This window comes from Opisthorchis viverrini, assembly GCF_000715545.1.
Source record: "Opisthorchis viverrini unplaced genomic scaffold opera_v5_30, whole genome shotgun sequence".
NCBI classification, from domain to species: domain Eukaryota; kingdom Metazoa; phylum Platyhelminthes; class Trematoda; order Opisthorchiida; family Opisthorchiidae; genus Opisthorchis; species Opisthorchis viverrini.
The window spans coordinates 573,381-593,274 of record NW_008751686.1 but is presented as its reverse complement, the minus strand read 5'-3'; the positions used below and the strand labels follow the sequence as shown (position 1 = coordinate 593,274).

Below are 19,894 nucleotides of genomic sequence, written 5' to 3'. Positions count from 1 at the left end.
ATGAAAGCGCAACACGCTGAATTCCGTCACCGCTTTACTGAAAAATACTTTTCTTTCTTTTGTTCTCGCTAGTTGTTTCACAGGCAGTATAACATGTGTTCGGTCCAATCAAACGACCTATCTAGCTAACGGCAGTGCTTTCATCAAATTTATCAGACATTTATGGAGATTCCAAAATTTAGACGATTTATCCGTGTCCGTAACATCATTTCGATGGTTTGTTTCGGACAAAGTATTTGTGCAAGATTTTGAAGACGAATGCAACGGATTTTGGTTTATTGTATCCGCGAACACCCTGGGTGATAAAACTACGCACACATTGCTTACGTGGGCACATCACTAGTTCATCGCCCAAAACGCTGTTATCTGATGTTTTGCTCCCTAATTCGGGAAACCGTAAGTTGACATTTTTTCACTGAGTTTTGAAGGGTCGTTTCAGAATATACTCAAGCCAACAAAAAGCTTTGGATCTGTTTCTGATTGAAATGGTGGAAATTCCGAAGTGACCAAGCTTTACGCAACCTATCAAGTCAGATTCATCAAATGAGTCTGGTTGGAATTGCTATTTGAGGAATAGTTATGAGACGTACACAGCATTAGGAATTCGGAGAAAAATATTGTAAACGTTGTGTGCTATGTACATTTTGTCATGCACTTTGGATGGAATAGCAGATAATATAAAATGGTCTGATGCATCTTCACAAAGTTGCAAGTTTTACTTTAGGACACGGATGGCGTACGAATTGGTTTGATGCTCGGTATGAAAAGTTCTTTATGGTTCCAAATTAAATCCCGTGGGCTCGTCCAGTGACCAAAAATTGGGATGGAGCTTACTTCCATTGTGCTTGAGGGGTACCGACGGAGGTATATCCACTTCATCATGCTCGATGGACTTTCCGAAATTTGAATCTAAAGCTGTCGGATTTTGCACGTTTGACCCGTCTCCATCAGCGAGGCATGTGACAGCTAAGCGTGCCTCCAGGTCGAGGACAAGCGACTGAAGCTTTGCCGCAACTTGTAGTCCACTGCCTGGAATTGACCTCAGAGGGTTAATCTTATCCCCGGTGGTGTTATGTCGTGCGACCTGTATGGAATCTCCCATATCTGTATCCAATGCTGCTCCAACCATTTCGGCAACACCGTAGATTTGTTCAAGCAATTGTGAATGGCTGCAAGAATAGCCTTATGGTAAGTTGATTTTTATAAAACGCTGGAAACAAGCATCAATCAAAGACCAGCTGGTACACACGGTATATCGGACGGATCATAGTTTTTGTTACATCATACTTGATGTGCACGAAAACCATCATTACCTGTTCTTCACTTTCAGACATCTGGCGTGCTGATTCGAGGCCCAAAATTAAACGCCCGTGAGAAAACTTTACAGATACAATGCAACCCAAATTGCGCTAATATGCATTCTAATGGACTTTGGTTCATGGTTTTGTGGTTTTTAGTACAACCACCGGAGAGGTTACAGAAAATTGTGCGTGATCACAAGCCACGCTTGAGGCAGAAAATGATGCGTCAGTTGCAATTTTTAGCAGTGCCAGTAAGCTGAGTGAATTGGGAACGAAATGTGTGTACGATGCAGCGGTCACTTCTTTCACGTTTTTTGTCAAGAGCAGATTTGGTCATAGATGTGTGACCATTTGCCAACTTAGATCGTGATAAACTTCACCTCAACCCTATAGTTAAAGGTTGCGGCAAATGTTTGCATAAGACAGGAATGGAATTAGTCTGGCTGAATGGTCTTTAATTTGCGGAGAATATTTTCCATAACTTGTGACAGAAGCGTAAGTTTTGGTGACAAGTGGATGCTTACCAGAGTTTGCAGTGCAGAAGTGCATTAAGCCATATAATACACCAGTTTCCTCTAATAGATTGCGTCGTATTGTTTTAATCAGGAGGATTGAATCTTGTTGCCGATTACTTCGCCGTGTTACGGATTGACTCGTCCAGAATTAAGGGGTGCTCAATATGGGACTGCGAGATCGCCAGATGGCTAAACTTGGGGTTACCCCTATAAGCTATGGATGAGATTAAGCTGTATCACCAAACCAGAGGTTCATCTTCCCGTACACCTAAAAAGACTTTCACTGTAGTTCCCTTCAGATAGTGACAGCTAACGATCAAAATCCCCGGTAAATGATCCATCAGGTAATGACAGAAATGTTGAGATGGTTTAATGGTTGAGCAGTTTCTGGTGGGTAAATTGATGGAGCTTTTGTGTTTGTGGTACCTGACCAGAGTCCACCTCACTGATAAGAACACTGGAAAACCTAGACAGTATTTTGAGTACATCGCGTAACTTTCGCTATTGGTTCACATGTATATTTATACAAAACTGCATGGCATTTTGAATCGGTTTCGTACATTATGACTGCACTCAATGAAACAGATGATTCACGAAACCCATATCCGTGCAAAATCATGGGACGTACCATTCCCGTAGTAACGTTCGAGTCTGGTGCCAACCGCCAACAGAAACCTCAGATGGTCTTCGCTGAGCAGACAAACTTGAAAATTCGTTCTCTAACAGGCTATTGGACTTTGTTCCAGCAACATTGTTACGAGGATCATAGTGAAGAGCACTCTGGTGTGGCGAATGTCTGAGTTTGAGCACTTCCTGCCGCAAGTCCATTAGTGCTTTATCCAAGTGTCCCCAATCGTTCAACTTAGGTTGGCGTGTGCACTCGACAATACCAAACAGAGTGTCAATCACTGTGTGAAGACACGTCAATGCTTTTCTAAAATGCAAAGAAAAATTGTCCAAGAGGTGCACCAAAGTCTTTATAATTTGTCAGAAAAATGGCTTCAGCATTGACTTTGTGGCATAAATCTTCACTAAGAATCTTAAAACCGGGTGCAATTCCTTGGCAAAAAAATGAAGAGTAAACTGCTTCGATTTCTGTTCCTAAATGTGTCGACATATTTGATTTTTTGGCTAATGTGTATGACGATTTCGATGACTACAGCTCACGAATATGTATGGTCATCATTATGAACAAGTTTGGAAAACAAAAGCACTTCTGTCAAACGCTTACATGGTATTAATTTGGGCAACGTTACACAGTATAAAAGATCGGTTTTCCTCTTGGAAACTGGTAAAGGAGATGAATTTATCGCTGGTAGGCGTAACTGAACCTAAAGTGTGTCACGCTTTTTTAAGTCAGTTTACTTTTGGTCATTAAAGTAGATGTCTTTGAGAGAAATAGACGCTTGATTTCACCTGGATAATATTTACTATTTATTGTCCTTCGAGTAACCAGTGTGATCAGTGCTAAATGGCTAGAAAAAAAGAACAAATCAGAATACTTTAACACGAAAAATTTTCGCTACCACACCATAAGATTAAGAATAATGATTCAGTTTTCCTTTTCAACGTCCACGACATGTTTTATATAGGTATAGTACATTTATGGACTGTTGCCGAAACCTAAAACCCAATCAAGAGTAGTTCATTGAAATCAGGAGTTAAGCTATAGTATGGCAAAACTACTGAGGAATCAGGATGCTTGAATTTACTGTCTGGAGGTAAATCCGGATCGATCGCTTTTGAGTAGTTGAATAAATGTTGCTCCGTTCAGTATAATACACCAAGGCGAACGATGAACGCTGTGCCCAAGCGGCAAACTGTATTGGGGGTCGGCTGGAGCGCTGAGAAGTTCACTGTATTACTTCTCGAGATCGGCACCAAAAATAATTTAACATGAACTGAAGGAAATATTAGACAAAAATCACGTGACACAAAGCACAAGCACTAATCCTACCTGATTTCATCCGACAGGTATTCGAGATAGTCATGGGGTACCCAATTTTCGTAAACATGTTTCCAGAGCATGACAGTTTCGGCGCTGTGCATTTGGTTAACCTTTTCCAATAATTCTGTAAACCAAAGGGATAAGGAGGAGTTTTTCGGTTGTCGTTGCTGAAGCATAACGTTTTCCAGTTGAAGTTTCCAGAACTTTCTTTCCTCATTCAACAAGGTGCTCCACAGTTCAACGAGACGGCACCACATTGTGGATGAATACTTTGGATCTGCTGTGTCCGATACGGCGAAAGTCGAAACTTTGTTGGTCAACAACGTTGGAGATGCTGCAGACCTATAAACATTGCACAACGGAGATGCAATCACTCATCCGTACATGTATAAGATATATATATATATATATATATAATATCCGCTTTTCCTGGGCTGTGATGAGAGTGATTTAATCTCAAAGTTTACTGCACTAGTAATTGTATGACATACTTGTAACACAAATATATCCGTGGTTCATAAATGGTAGGTCCAGAATACTCCCTGGATACCCACCAATTATTCAGAAATTTAGAAGGTTCGGATGTCCGAAGAGTCCATGAACACTGTAATCCTTCCTTCCTTCTGCCATCAAAATTTACATGGACCAACTAATCTTCCCAAGGCTGTGAACTTAGTATTCATTGGGATTCAAGCCATGGGTTGGAGGTGCTCAACTGTATACTGAGATGATACCACGATTGATGGTGAAACTTTTGCAATTCTGCTAGCAAGCTCTTCGAACCGACCAACACCCAAACAATGTCTCTGATAGGATTTGGACAATCTATATGAGCCTTGTCAATAATCTATCTCGGGAAGGGTTGCTTACCTCTTGCAAAAGACCTGAAATACGGGAGTCCCAGCCAATGATTTATATGGACGACAAAATTAGTGGTTTTGCTGTCCAGACAACCTAACTGGCTTATAATCACCTCGAACATTACGCGCATTTTAACTCAGTGAAACGTGACCTATCAACCATTGTTCTGCTATTCACACTAGCTAATTTGAAAATCTGTCAACTTTCAATCAGCGGTCAATTTTTCAAGCATTACTAGTTCTATTTGTGGGGCTGTGTATCCCCAGTCGCTTCCAGGGGGATTACAAATTTTCAGAACCCTAAGATGTATCCGCTCTTAAGGGGAACTCAACCTCGAATGCTTTGCCTATGTACTCTTTGAATGACACATCACCATACTATGTTCGTTCGTCCTGTTTAATGTGTTGTTGGTTTCTTTCTAGACTAACTACCCATTTTTGTAGAACATCTTCACCGGGGATAACTGTTCAGGAACTGCCACTTTCGTCATTTAGGACTGTTCAAGTACGGAGGGATTTCGAAGGATCAGTTTACATGTCTCCTTCAGAAGGACGAAATTTTTGTGGTTACGTACTACGCAGATGATTAACGCCATAAGGACCTTAGTCTGAGAAGAAGATTTCAGATAATTCAACTAATTAAACGATGCCAGCTGAAGAAACAAAAGAAAACCAACTACAAACATTTCGCGCTGTGGTTGGAAGGTCAAGTATGTAGGACGCCTAGATTGGTGCGCAAAGGCAACCGTAATGGAATAGTTTCAGTCGGAAAGGATTTGTTTCCCTCTGCAGTAGGGCCTATTAGGGAGACTAACGCTTGCGGCTGGTCGAGATTGCTGTAGAGAATAATTCTTCGTTTGGTTCTCAATGCACCACTTTAAAACAGTGCACTATACATTTCGATTCCGAATTAACGAGCCCCTTTATTCCTTTCGGTTGAAGGAGGCCAAGTCTACTGTCTTCGATTTATGAAAAATTTCAGTAAGTTTTCAGGTGTCATCATTCTACTCTGATGCCAGTGATAATCCCTCTTCAGTTTTACGCTTCGCTTACTTCGTTCACGAATAATATTGCTTACTAAGGAATATAACGTTTGGGCCTCAGAATATACCACTGGGTACCTTAACAAAAATGCGTAATTCGGTTAACTTCCAGAAATAACGTCTTAGACGTTTATTGAACCCCCTAATAGCTATGCATACATAAGTATTAACCACGTTACGTTTACCAACCTCTCTGCAATACAAACATAAGTGAACGCAGTTCGTGACCATGTGTGAATTTTTTGGGCGTAAAACATTCATTGTATTGGGTCACGAGCCAATACACTATCATGTTTGCCTAGTGATAGTTGACAGGGCTAGAAATCAGTACTTTTGGAATGTAGAAATCACGCACGGGAATGTTGCAGGGTACAATCACATGCACGTGGTCTTTTTGCATCAAGGGAGGCAGGACCTTTGGAATCCCATGGTTGAAATGTGACAGTGAACACGGAGCACATTTGATCTTAAAAAGCCCAGACAACCAAAGGCAACCGTGTGTAATTCTCGTTTGAGTATTAATTAAACTCTAGCTATATGTACGCATATTTTTTGGCAGCTGGAACGTCTTTAGATTATTGTATGACATTGTTTGACGATACCCGAGTCCTTCGCAAGTAGATTAGATCAATCTACCAAATGCAATGAAGGCCAGCAAGCACACAGCTTGAATGAAAATTAGAAAAGCACCTAATCTAACCCACTTTTATTTCTAAGAACTTGAAGAAGACGCGTCACTTATAAGTTGTTTGAATAAGAGGAGAATCAGGCGAATGACCGACAACTAAAGGTTTCCAGTTTGTAATTCTTCTTACGCCAAGCTGTTGACGCGAGATTAGTATGGAAAAACAGGTCGAGTAGCAATCGACTCCATCAGAAGAGAACAAGAGCTAGCTTGTCTACTTAAGTCCCTAATCAGCTAACGAATAAGCATTGGTTAGTAATGATATTTCCCTTTTAGAATTTGCTTCGCGTTGACCAATAGACCCGAACTATAGGAGTCCGTAGAAAAACAAATAGAGGGTGCTTTTGGGCTCGTGTGATTCTGCGACAAGGCTCTGAATCATTTTTTTACAAAGTTTTTGAAAAAATCAAGACATACATAACTGATTCTGCGACAAGGCTCTGAATCATTTTTTTAGCAAAGTTTTGAAAAAAATCAAGAACATACATAACGACCTATAACAGACTAATGATAGATGGTTATCAGTAAAATTAGGAAACGCCGTACAAAAATAAGAAAGACGTTCTTGGTTAGCTCTCTTCTCTTCAATCAAATTTAAACCAAAGTGATGGCCATTCGTGCCCTGTTAACCACTAACAGACTTTCGTTGTTTCTCCAGACTGACATTCTTCATTGGCTCCGCTCCAGGTTGGAGAAATGCACTTTGGATAACGAATAAGTTGTCGTGTAGATTAGGAACGTCACGTGGATTCTTCACCACAGCTGAGGTTTCAAGAGCTAATTAGACGACTTCTGGATAGACATATGAACTTTCGGGAAGCCCTTTAACCATTCGCCATCTTGAATTTTCTGGAATGGAGTGAATTGATCAAGCTATTGTAGTTAAACTGGGTGGTAGAACACTAAAGGGTAGGTCGGTAGCAGCATTTGCGCCCAAATATCTTGTTATTCACCTACCTGATATCCTCAATCGACTTGACTGGGCTGGGGCATCTGTCGGCAAAATTGGTCGTGTGGGTTGTGTCTTGCGGTGGCTGTGTGTGCGCATTGAGAGCAAAAGTCCCATATGAGTTAATGTCTAGGTTGAACGTCCGGTTCACTCCAAACGAGATATTATCATCTTTTGTTGTTGCCGATGACTGAATATATTCTGCAGATGGAATATCGTTCGTCTACAAAAAGATAGGATGTAGCAGGATAAGCATTTCTGATCAAGTTTTATCTCAGCACAAACGTTTTAACTTGAAAAGTTGACGCCTCGGTTTGTATCATTACCGAATAGCGCTCCTTGAATCACGTGCAGTGTTAGTGCATGTAACCGGTTTTTGCAGGAAGCGTTTTTCAACAGCCTTAAACTTTTAAAGGCAAACAATGAGAGCATTTCGGTTGCATCGCAAATTATTTAACTTTTACAGGAGGAAGACTTCAACGACATCTCTGTATGTACCTGGGCATATCTAGCTTCACAATCCACTCAGCTACTAGGGATATCATGGGGAGTTCACTAGGTTAAGCCGCAGTTCTTCTGAAACGATTTTCGGAAACAAAATAAGTTCATATAACCAGGTACACTTTGTAGACTCCATATTTTGATGTTTTCACTATGTAGTGACTGAATATAACCAGCGCATTATGCATCTTTTACATAAACCAGTTTTGCATTATCCAGAACGTTACTTCCACCAATCACTTCAGGTGTTGGGAAATCAAACGTGTATTTTAGAGGGAAGTGGGTAGCGTCTAGGTAGCATCTAAGATAACGTGATTTCGCGCCTGTGGCGTATAAGCATATGGTAAATAAAATGCCCCTTGTTGTGATATGTCAAATACCTCTATATCCATGCATATACAAATGTATAAACCTACACATATAGAAGATAATATAGAACAAGAACGTGATTTATCCATCATAATGCGGATCGTCCATATTTATCCTGAGAAATTGATGGGAGTTCATGGTACAGTCGGTAACACAGTTTACGTCTGATGCATCACTTAATTCACAATATGGTCCCTTTTTTAGAACACACTTTCGAAGTATTCAAGTGTTCGTTTTCATAAATTTGGAGAATGAGTGTTGCCTTGTTTGTGTCTCTTGTGTCGGCGTTCTGGCAATATGCGCTGATTTCGCTCTTTCCAGTAAAACATGTCAAAGGCCAGCAAAGTACACAGTGTTAAGTAGGATACTTGGCTTCTGGAGTTTACCCAAGATATTTTCTGGTGTCCTTGATAAAGACGGCTTAGTGGAATATTCTTTACTGAGCACATCTCAAGAATAGCATTACTTCGGCGTAAATAAATATTATCTGAAAAATTCACACTTGTAGGAGTAGATGCTTTGCTTATTCAGTTTTTTTTCGATGAATAGGGAATTTTCAACCCCATCTGTATTCAGGGGAGGTTAGCCCAGAAATTCGATTTACCAAGTGTTTTCTATTTTGTGGCTACACCCATCCTTCTGATTTTTAACTGTAACGGCGCAAATGCACCGTTTTAGGTTACCGTAAAACCTGTGGCGAAATAATATGAATTACGTGCTTACAGGTAGTTGAAGATATTGAATGAAATCGTCCCCTGTTTCTCTGAAAACTGACCAGAAGGCTTTATATTTACTCACAGCTTATTTTGTCGATTCCCAAAACTGTTATCTTGATTTGGCACCCCATTCTCTTTGAACTATCAGCAATTGAACAGGGTGGAGTAGTATAATCAATTCAGTGTGTTCATCTGATGACTCATTTAAATGTGATCATGTATGTCGTTTTCCTTAACCTTCACGCAGGAACCTGGTGCAATATCAACTTGCCACAAGTTATTTAAAATCGAGGTGTATTTGATTCAATACATATTTTGAAAACCAAATGCTATGTTAAAAAAAGATGCAACGAGTGCAAATTCATTTGCAAGCATTTTAAGGAACAAAGAGGACGTTTGAGTGCACAAAGTACTATAAAGAAATTTTACATATCTCATTGACAGAAATCTGTTTACTCTAACGCTCTATTTCATTGGAAATATAACCATAACTATAGATCGTGGCACAAAAATAACTGTAACAGTTTTTTTCACAAAAAGACCTCCCGTTTTTTTCCTGACGACGCCCTGTATGCAATGTTTGATTTCTTTATATGAAGGTTAAACAGAATTATTGAATAATGTAGTTCGACTCTCCATGTTTAACTGAGGAACATTTCTCAAGTTACGATTTTCAATTATCCACTGCAGCTTAATTGCGAAACTACTCTTTACTCACCATAAGAGAAAACCTTATGCTGTCGTCGTGATAATCTTTTCGTGTTTCAGTTCCTTACAATTGGGAATAACCTACGGCAAGTAAATTTATCTCGTTCAGTTTTGTTTGTCCTTTACTTCTAAGAAGAGAGCTATGCAACGTGATGTGAAGTCACCAAGTTCCATATAATCACAGTTAGTTCGATAAAATCAGGAGAAGATCAAAATACAAAACGTCAACGTGTCATCACTTTTGGGTGAATAGAAGCATCCATTTGCTTAGCAAGCAACAGTGAAACTGAGCGATGTGTGCCACATTCATCAACCTTATGAGCTATTTTATCACACCGTCAAACCCAAGGTATAGCAGGTGAGCTTGAAGTCCTTGAGATTTTATGTACCTCTCAGGTAACAATTTTGACCCAAATCAGGCCACACTAGGAGAGCGACTAATCTCAAAATTATCAAGATAAAATGTATACTCTGATCGAGAAATTGTTAAGGATTACCACAATGGTCATCTTCAATTTTGCCTTACCCTATAACTATCGCTGACATATGAATATTGCAAGCATATGCTTGGCGCTCAAACGCATAAAATTGACTTCATATAAGTAATGGGAAGAGTTTATAACTCCAGATGCCAAATTTCACCAACAACTCGGCCAAATTAGCTTATAGAATGCCTGGCAAGAGCAAACTCTGATCAATGGACACCAACGACCAACGAACCATATGTTCCACTGAGGATATGACTATATGGTCAAGACCGGTATGGAAGAGAAAACGGCCTTCATTGGTTTGAGGTTCAGCNGAAAACTTTTACTGCTGCCCGTTAAAAGCGTTGTGTTATAATAATTGTCTTTCAGAATGCAATAAACAACCCAGCCTTGTCTAAAACACAGATAAAATCGTTCCCTCTGCGCCGGAGTATGTCTGGGCTTATGCACGTGCATCGAGAAGCAGTTACTCAAACTCAGTCTAGTAACAAGACAGAAAAAACAGGAACTTCCAAATGGTTTAAAGGACTCTGAAAGTTCATGCGTCTCTATCATGTGAGTTAACAAAAACTTACCGTTCTGCGTCTCGTGTTGTTCATTTTGCGCCTAAAAGTGTAGATCGGTTTGAGAATTACTTTCTAAAGCGATGACATGGACAAATTTTTTCAATAGCGAATGTTGTATAACGAAAACATTGAGAATAATGCAGAGACTTTAAGTGTTTCACTCGCGATCGCACTTGCTGTGTTTTGAAAAATTTTTGTGTAGTCATTAAAGATGTAAAAGTTTCTATATATTACTCTTCATGTCGTTTAACCTATCATCCGAAACATTTTTAAAGTTTTGATGTAGTGTTTAGCTGGAAAAATACAGTGTATATTAGATTAAATCAGGCTATCCGAATAATACTTTGTGGTAGATGTCCCTCTTGGCAACCTCAAAAACATAATTAAAGGTGCTTTAAATTTTTAACATGGAGAGTCGCATCAATTGTTTGCTTTAATTACTATGTTTGCTAATCTAAGATGAGTTTATTCATTGAACTGTCCACTCACGGATTGTTCTCCGTTTGACTACCACTCGAGATACCTGATACTAGCATGGTAGAAAGCTAAATGGTCTCTTTAAACAAAATCTTCTATTAGCTACAAATGAGTTAGCTTCGGAATTTCCCTGACCATCATTGCTACTTTCGTTTGTTGTGTTGTGCGCTAAGTGTAATTACGTTCATCTATTGCAAAGTACTGTAAGCTGAACATCGAATTTTCCTGAGTTCTTAAGCAAGAACTACGTCCTATTCTCGATTTTTGGGAAATAATTCCCACGTGTCACACATGAACCCAGTCACCGCTCACACGACAACTCCAACTTTGCTGCAAATAAGTATGGACGGGTAATTCCTGTGCAGCATTGGTCCATAAAATGTAGACAGGCACATATCTAACCATGCAAATGACGATAAATGAGGCTTATTTTCAAGCCTCACTGTCTAATCAGTAAACTGTAAAGCGTCCTTTGAAGCCTGGTTTACTGTATTCTTATGAGAACAGACATAAACTCCAGGTTTACATCCGATTTCGTGTAACATATCTACAGTCGAGATCCGCTATCTAGTTTCTCACTAACCGTCGTCTGACATACATTTTTTTAGTTTGTCAGTCACATACAATCCATCCGCTATTTTCTTCTTACTGGGTTGCTCAAATCACATTAAGACATTTTGATTGTTATATTCTGAAGAAGCATAATAAACAAAGCCAAAATTGTTTAAAGACGTGCAATAGGTACGCCGTGTTTTATATCTTGGATCGTGTAATCAGAGTACAAGCCATATGTAATTAAAAAAAGATCTGCATTCCCATCAAAAACACATTTTAAGCCAGCTTTCCATTACAGTTCCATGTAGCACACTGGAACCCCTTAAAAGTTTTCGGGTTTTACCTAAACCATTTTTAAGGAGAGCTGTGATAAAAGAAATAGGTATGGAGGTGCAGAGCCAATGTCATCTTTTCCACGTTTCCATCATTCTAAGTGGATGGATTTTGGAGCTTGCAAGATTCAGGAAAACCATTTGATGATAGCGATTTTCATCTGGTCCTCCTCTGGCCCTGATTCACGTTTGTAGCATCAAGTACACGCTTGTTGGGAAAACAGTGCCGGAAATCATATTCGTGTTTCTGGTTAACACAGTGAGGTATTTCGCGATGACTTCCCTCGCAAGAAAAATTTGAAATGACGTTATAAACATCCTACCACCTTTTATATGAAGCAAGCTGGATCCGTGTGTTTAACTCAAATAAAGATGATTTATTATATGAAAACCAAATATCCCTCAGAAATCCCCAAACAGCGCTAACATCCTGACTCTCAGCTCGTCAGTTAGACACGTAACTTAAACGCACAATGTGGAGGAATGAACACCGTTAGATGGAAGGAAGGTTACTAGACCAACTGAACTCTTATAGATCTATCTTGTTCGATCGTAACAATATGCAGAGGTTTCACCCCCCTCCCTCCCAAGCTTCAAGCGGTACCGTTAAATATCTGTAATACGACAGCTGGTTCTCCGTGACAGTACCGTAAATAGACAATTAATGGCAGTGACTGTCTTCGGCTGTTAATTCATTTGGTGAAAATTTGGTAAATCAAAGATAACCTTCATTGTATGGACCGACGAGTCGTGTGCACTAACTGCCTCCTACGGATTCCCAATTAATTCATGGAAACATGTGATATCGCAAATCAACTCAATCCGAATCACTCAAGTTATATAATTTTTTATCACCATCATATTAATTGAATTCTGAAGAACCCAAATATCCGTGTATTGTTCAGTGTGACAACCGAATTTCGTGGTTAGTGTTTATGAAAAAAGTCAAACATTAAATAAAAAATAATTGAATGACAAGCAGGATTTCACCTGGGAACAGGATGACACGGTTTATTTGACAGGTCCGTTGATGGTACCCTTGCAGTCGATGTCAAACTATAATTGGCGTACCATCATTTGATTTCACCGGTGTCCAGTTATTCAACTGATATATCATTAGGAAAACAGTTGAGTTACTTGCAACTCATGTGGCAAATTTAAAAAGATTTTTGCATCGGCCTTTCACTGTCCATCTCCCAGAGATAACCTGCAAAATTCAGCGGCAAAATACCCACAGCTTGCTTCAGGCACCCATTTACTCTAATTTAATTTTAGAGCATCTGGAAGAGACAGAACATTACCTTCATCATGCTAAAAAAAATGAACTACAAACAAATTTAAAGAAACCCAATCTACGTGGCTTGCTCCTAGCTTGATGAAAACTCGTCAGTGTAGCAAGTCGCTTATTACATCCATGTGAGTTGTGGCTTTTGATGTGTCCGCCGAGCTTGGAAATTAGCTTAAAAAGCAGCTCAATGATGATCAACCACCAATGAAGGCATTCAAGCAACAAATATCTTGGTTTATTCGAGCTTCTCGTCAGCCCAAATATATGGTAAACCGCGTCCCAGTTAACTGCTGTTCGCATCTAACGATAACCAGTGGATAAATTGATGACATTGGTTGGACTACAATTTTTAGGTGAGTTTTGCAGGAACTTCGTGTCACTTATTGAATAGAATAGTGCTAAAAGGATCAACGAAAATTCACCATTCGATCACGGAGCTTAGGTGGCATTCCAGTGTTCATATCTTTAAATTTCGTAGCACTCATATTAAGTTTACTGCGTTGTAGGCTGCATTCTCTCAAGCCTTCGGAGTGGTGGACTGGTTTTATCAGGTAAGTCATCCAGAATTTCTCCGAAGGTGCTCAGTTTTGTGACCGGATTATGCCTACTTTCGGTGGTTTACGTTGTCGACCCGGCAGCTACATTCAGCTTATTTGAAAACAACTTTGACTTTCTGATTGTGTCAGTGCGTAAGCTTGATTGGCTAAAAAGGTCTACATGGAACTTAACCGAATTAGAATTTTTCGGAACATTCTCGTTTGCCACTACCCGCCAATTGATTTTTTAATATTCATGGGGGAATATTAGTGTCTCGGAAACCAAACCAACAGTTTTCCCCAAATTTCCGACGAAGTGTGAAACAAACCATATCTGTCATCTCGTAACTGGTTTTAATTTTACCATCATTAATCATACGGCCTTGGAAAGTAGCCATATTCCATAGAATTTTCCTCCGGTGATCGTCATAAGTTTAGTATACTTCACTGAAACTCTTTTTTGCTTTCAATTATAAGTAGCAAGCACACCAACATATTAGAGAGAAGATTTTTTCTGACAGTTCGTGTGAAAAAATTAAACCACAAATTTAAACACTATCTAGGTTTTCGCTTCTTTGGACTGGTGCTTTACCTGTCGCACAGGTTTGGGGAAAATTACTGACTAGCTTTCAAGTTACGCGTTCGGCTTCTGGTCACTTACGAACGACCACAAACTTTTTCCTTTTACAAACTTTGGGTTTATAAATAAAAGCAAACTCAGTTAGCATTATGTTATGTGATTTCTGGTGTGTCATTTATAAGCGCCAAATTAGTGCTGTATCCTGCTTTTAATAAAGTCTATACAAAATGTGACATTTCAGAAGGTCTAAAAAATTTCCCGTGATACATTGGAGTCGGACCCTATCACGGTGCTAGGTGTTCAAACATCAACCGTAACTTCTCAGTTGTATTTCATGTTTACATTTTATGGAACCAAATTATGATCCATCCGGCAATGTACTGACTTAGTTTGATCTAGTATTGTGCGTCCATCAAACTTGCACGGTAATTTTGACAGCCCAAAGTCTTCTTAACACTAATTAGAATCATTTGTTTGGTCAGCAGTATCAGTGTAGTCACAACCTCAATGGTTATGAAAAGGATACTCCTTCCTAGCGGTTATACATGGTCTTCCATTAGATTCTGACTGATTTGAAGATAAATTTTTGTGAATTTGATTTCGGGGACGAAACAACACGTAACATAACCAAGCTTTTTGGAATCATCCACCATTTCTGTGAACACTTCAAATAGCCCTGACCTGTGTGTGACGTTGTTCACTCAATAAAACCTGCCAGACGATCTTGTTTAGCAGCATATTCACCGTTGTGATCTCTAACTGATAAAATGCCCGGTCTGCTCTGGTGGAATTTACATCAAAGTTGACGTTTCCAAGTGCTCAAAATTTAGCGATTTACTTATAAAATGAAAAATTTCAAGATCTCTGATAAGTTTACCAGAAGATATTATTGACCTCTGACTTTTCTTCGTAAGGGATTGACGAACAAAAGCGATCGTTCTTAGACCATTCTTTCAAAACATTTCTCCTAAAAGGAGAAACCGTGTAAATCGCACACGGATAAGGAAGGAGATGCACACAAAAAATTCCATACCGGCTTCTTTCCACTCCAAATCCATTCGCCACTTTTGACGGGTTTTCCATGAGCCATGCCTCCACTCTCTCATACGCTGGTATATTACCGGTTGTCATGACTGTGGAAGTGAGATCAACGGCAACAACGCAAGGAATTAAAGAAAAATGCGCCAGCCAAAAACAATACAATGTGTACAATAAACAAACGCAGCTTATTCAACTCTAATGGTGGATCTGGATTTTGATTTAGTTTGGCCGGAAGGGACGGATTCAATTTGAATCGCACTTTTACAGCCAAGAAAACGAAAAGTCAAATCGGGACTGTTTTCCGGTGAATTTGTAGGTATGAAATATTTGCAAACTCATGCGGTTAACCTTTGTGTGTTCTCAATGGTGCTTGTCCTTGCTTACTATGGAGGTAAATCTCTAGATTATAGCATGAGTTTTACTAATAGGAATCATACATTTCTATGGCTTTTACGGGTACCTATCGGAAGGGAAACATACTAAGGGATGATTTCTGTACCAGTCCTACCCAGATTGTTTTCGCAAATAGTCGCTTATAATCGTAGGCCACCCCAAAGTTCTACCTTTGGGGATATCAAGTTATTTTCATTGATACTCCTTCCTCTTTAAACAGTGGCAAAATTGAACCATTATCCCTGGATTTCGCAGTCGTCCGAATGAATTGTAACCGACTTTGGATGTTGTCAACATCCAGCTTGCGATTTTTTGGTCGAAATATACACGCTCCCTTAACATCCTGAACTAAACAATGGGCTAGTATAGCAAAAAGTGAAAGCCGGTTTTATATCATTTATTTTCTCGATAGGCACCTTAATTAAGAGGAAAAAATGCCGGTACGAATTTTCGTGAGAAAATAATGGATGAGATCTTTTGCCCGTGATATTCAGATGTGATCAGTGCCTCCCTAAAGCCGACTGCGCGAAGCTAAAATAACGTCAAATAGAAAGGTCCGGCTGGACATTTTGTGGATATGTTTTGGTACGCTTTAGCGCCAAGCGTTAACAAACAGTTGTCTCACGTGAAAAAGTCACGTGAGACTCTTGCTCGGGTGACGATGCAGATCAGGCCTATCCTTAAACTCTTAAGCCAGCGTACAAACCACTTTTCTATGCATATCAGAGATAAACAGCTTTTGTACGTCTTTTGGCATGAATACTGCTTTTTAAAATCATTCGGGGAGCAGGACCTGAGCAGATAGTTAAGTGGTGGTCTACGGAATTATGCGTATCGGTTTATTTCACGCGAAAAAGCGGGAGGCTTGCATATTTATGCCGGTTTTGAGCATCATAGGTTGATAACGCCTAAGCTGAGGGGCAAGCTTTGTTTGTAAGGCAGTTTGTTGGAATGAACGATGTGAATTCATTCGAAAATTCATTTGATGTTAACTGGTGACTCTGATTAACCCCAGCTCATGCCATTCTTCGAATGATTGTAATACAAAAACAATGCATTATGTCTCGTTTGGTACGGTATTCCTGATACCGAAGTGCGTTCTCTTAACGGAACAGTACGCATTACTGTGCCCACAGCCTGTGATCGGTTTCGTTCATTTTGGGAGTCATCAAGTAGATGCAGACCCCGAGTTCTCGTCAAACACTTGTTGTGCATTAACATTACATTGTACTCAACTGTCAACATATCCTCAATCGGAAATCCAGTTGTTGATAACGAGTGATTCGACCCAATTCTGAAACATTATGTTGGCAGAAACTCGAGGAATGCGCTTGCCTGGTGAGACTTAAAAAGAGTGAAACTAATTGTGGAACTTAGAAGGGTGCCGCGCATTACGTAATTTGACCCATGAAGGTTGATAGATTGTTCTAATTAGTTGCATTCCAAACTCATGAATCATGAAACTTGTTTCCCTATGCGAAAGGTTTACATTCGTTCACTTGTTTCCCCAGATATTGTTGTGTTGTACCTCTTAATGCATCTATATTTATAGATGCACAAGGTTATTTCCATGGTGACCTTAACGAGTTGTCCATAAAATCCACCAAATTATGAGCGAGCACCTGAGAAAATACTCTAATTTTATAGAGACAATTTAGAAAAAGCGATATTCCAAAATCCTATGTGGGTAAGCAACCAACAGTCATTTTTATTGAGTAAAGTTGATAAGAAGAACTGATTGCTCTTTGAATCAGACATTCTTGCGGAAATTACTTTGAAGGAGCACACCGATGAAAGCCTTATTGAATCGGGTTACTTCGCTTATTGTCGTCAGCTATTCAAGGCATGAATAATTAACAGGGAGGAGAAAGTTGCTTACGTCATTGTTCAACAAAATTTGTTGCTGTGTGAAGTCGGGAAATCTTTTGATAAATTAAAATATCTTTTGCCTTTCCCCTACCTTAGAGGAGAATAACTTCATACACAATAGAACTTTGACAAACTACTACTTCGTACCCCAAGTGTTGCTTGTTACTTTATCCACCACAACACTTTAGAGGCGGAACTTATTGATGTGTCACACGGAGCGCTGGTAGAACAGGAGATTAAAGACCGGCGTATTAAGAAGATCTTCTTGATAGACATTGTTCAGGCACCGCCTCCGAATCGGATGTTTTCCTAGTGATTGAGCAACTGTTTAAAATGATCAGTGCACCGTAGTATTAATACTAATACTGGAGTAAATTGGTGGCTAATTTTCAGTTCTTCATCATTGTGTTAATATATCCTAATGAGATAACTTTGCAACTTTGAGAACAATAAAACATCCCTTTCTCAGTGTCGCAGCGGTCGTTTCCTTTTGAGTGGTTTACAAGGGACACAGTTCTGTTGGCAAAGATTTTCTCCTGGCATAATTTGTTCCCCACTGAAATGATCACTAAGAAAGTGGTGCAATATGAAGTAGAATTTTAGTTTTTTCCTACAGATTGATGGGTGACATAACAGTGTTCCGAGCGCAAAACACGTTGCTCAAATTCATGACCGGAGTAGGTTGTTTTCGTCGATGGTGTTGGGTTTTTCGACATTCATGTGTTTGTTTCTGCAAAGTGGAACTGTCAGAATGCATTTAACTGTGGGTACCGGTCCTTGTGCACTAGGCTTTCCCACTGACTGATGTTAGAAGGTATCAATCAGATACCTTTTGAAAGAAATATTTTCTCGTGAGGTATGCCCTCCGAAAATAATCAGCGTTGAATACTTCTTTCTCATACCATATCGGACTGGCAGGCTTCAGTCATTGGAACGGGCAAGAAAGCCCGTACATTACTAATGATTGAAGAATTCTAGTGCTTCCCAATCTACTGGAGATGACCAACCGGCCGAAATGTGAGGTTGCTTGATAATAGAGACTGTTATGACACCTTAAAATACTGTCCGAAATGCAAACGAGAAGAGAATTGTGCTCGACGGTAACCTGAAGATGGGTCAGACCTCCATATAGACCAGTGACTGTGGCACCAAATATGATTATGAAAAAACACAACCCCCCTGTGGGTACCATACATTCGTGCGTACCTGAGATTATTTTAGAAAAAATTCTTCCAGTGACCAACACTTAAACGTCTGTGTTCGAATGCTGCAATGAATCTTCCGAGTTGACTTGAACTTAAGGAACATGACATGTCGTGCGCTATGCAACCGACTACGATCACTTGTTTTAGAGACTCGTTCCGTAAGTGTCCGACTGGAGTGAATCGTCCATAATACCCGTGACTTTATTATCAGTCATGGAATAATTTAGTGATTTTTTGGTATATTTCCAACCTCTGTCTTTCAAAGGTAACAACCCTGCAAATTGTACCAGACTGCATATATTACCCTTAGTGTAATTCAAGGTTAATCGACTAGCGCGAAGTGTCCGTCACTAGTTAAAAAGACCAGTAGCTGGTTCGTGTGGTCTGAGAATAAATGTTCTGTCTCTGAAAAGGACCTTCTTCATTGCATACGGTCGTCACAGACGGTTTTACTTTGAGGTATTCTATATTTCTTGAACGAAGGTTCCATCGACTTTGGGGGTGTAACTATAAAGTGTATCTAAAAAGGTGTAAAAATTACTCAAGGCAAAAAGAAATTGGGTGTATTTTTGCATAGATGTAATGCACTACTCATAAGCTTAATGTATTTTTCACAGTTCTTTTTTATCCAAAATGTGAAGCACTCAGTCCCACCAAAAATGTGCCCATGAGCTGCGTTTCATACGACCATGATAAATAAATTGGGCTATTTTTGTACGCGATATACTACTGGCCGTTCGCACAAAAGTGTACCACTCTGACGGTAATGTTACTTGTTACAGCGAAAATAGAAAGTCTCGATAGCAAGTGTTTCGATATGCAAACGAAGATGTTACCGGTAGCTGATCATCTGACAGTATATAGCTTGTACCACTGACATTCCACTGTCAATTGAACTCTAACTACAACAGGTATCTCAAAATTGGAATGGTATTTATCCACGCTGCGATTTATCCATAATAATATGAA

The 19,894-nt window shown here is 39.6% G+C and overlaps 1 protein-coding gene across 1 annotated transcript in view; it reads right to left on the bottom strand.

The window, feature by feature from the left end:
- Nucleotides 1-545: 545 nt before the first annotated feature.
- Nucleotides 546-19,894, bottom strand: part of T265_02448 (hypothetical protein) — a gene marked incomplete at both ends in the record, with an annotated part of 46,399 nt that continues 27,050 nt past the window's right edge. The window contains 6 exons of the mRNA XM_009166697.1: nucleotides 546-1,169; nucleotides 2,445-2,750; nucleotides 3,774-4,106; nucleotides 7,310-7,524; nucleotides 10,659-10,689; nucleotides 15,451-15,550. Coding sequence (XP_009164961.1) covers nucleotides 773-1,169; nucleotides 2,445-2,750; nucleotides 3,774-4,106; nucleotides 7,310-7,524; nucleotides 10,659-10,689; nucleotides 15,451-15,550 — 1,382 coding nt within the window. The remainder of the gene's footprint in view (nucleotides 1,170-2,444; nucleotides 2,751-3,773; nucleotides 4,107-7,309; nucleotides 7,525-10,658; nucleotides 10,690-15,450; nucleotides 15,551-19,894) is intronic.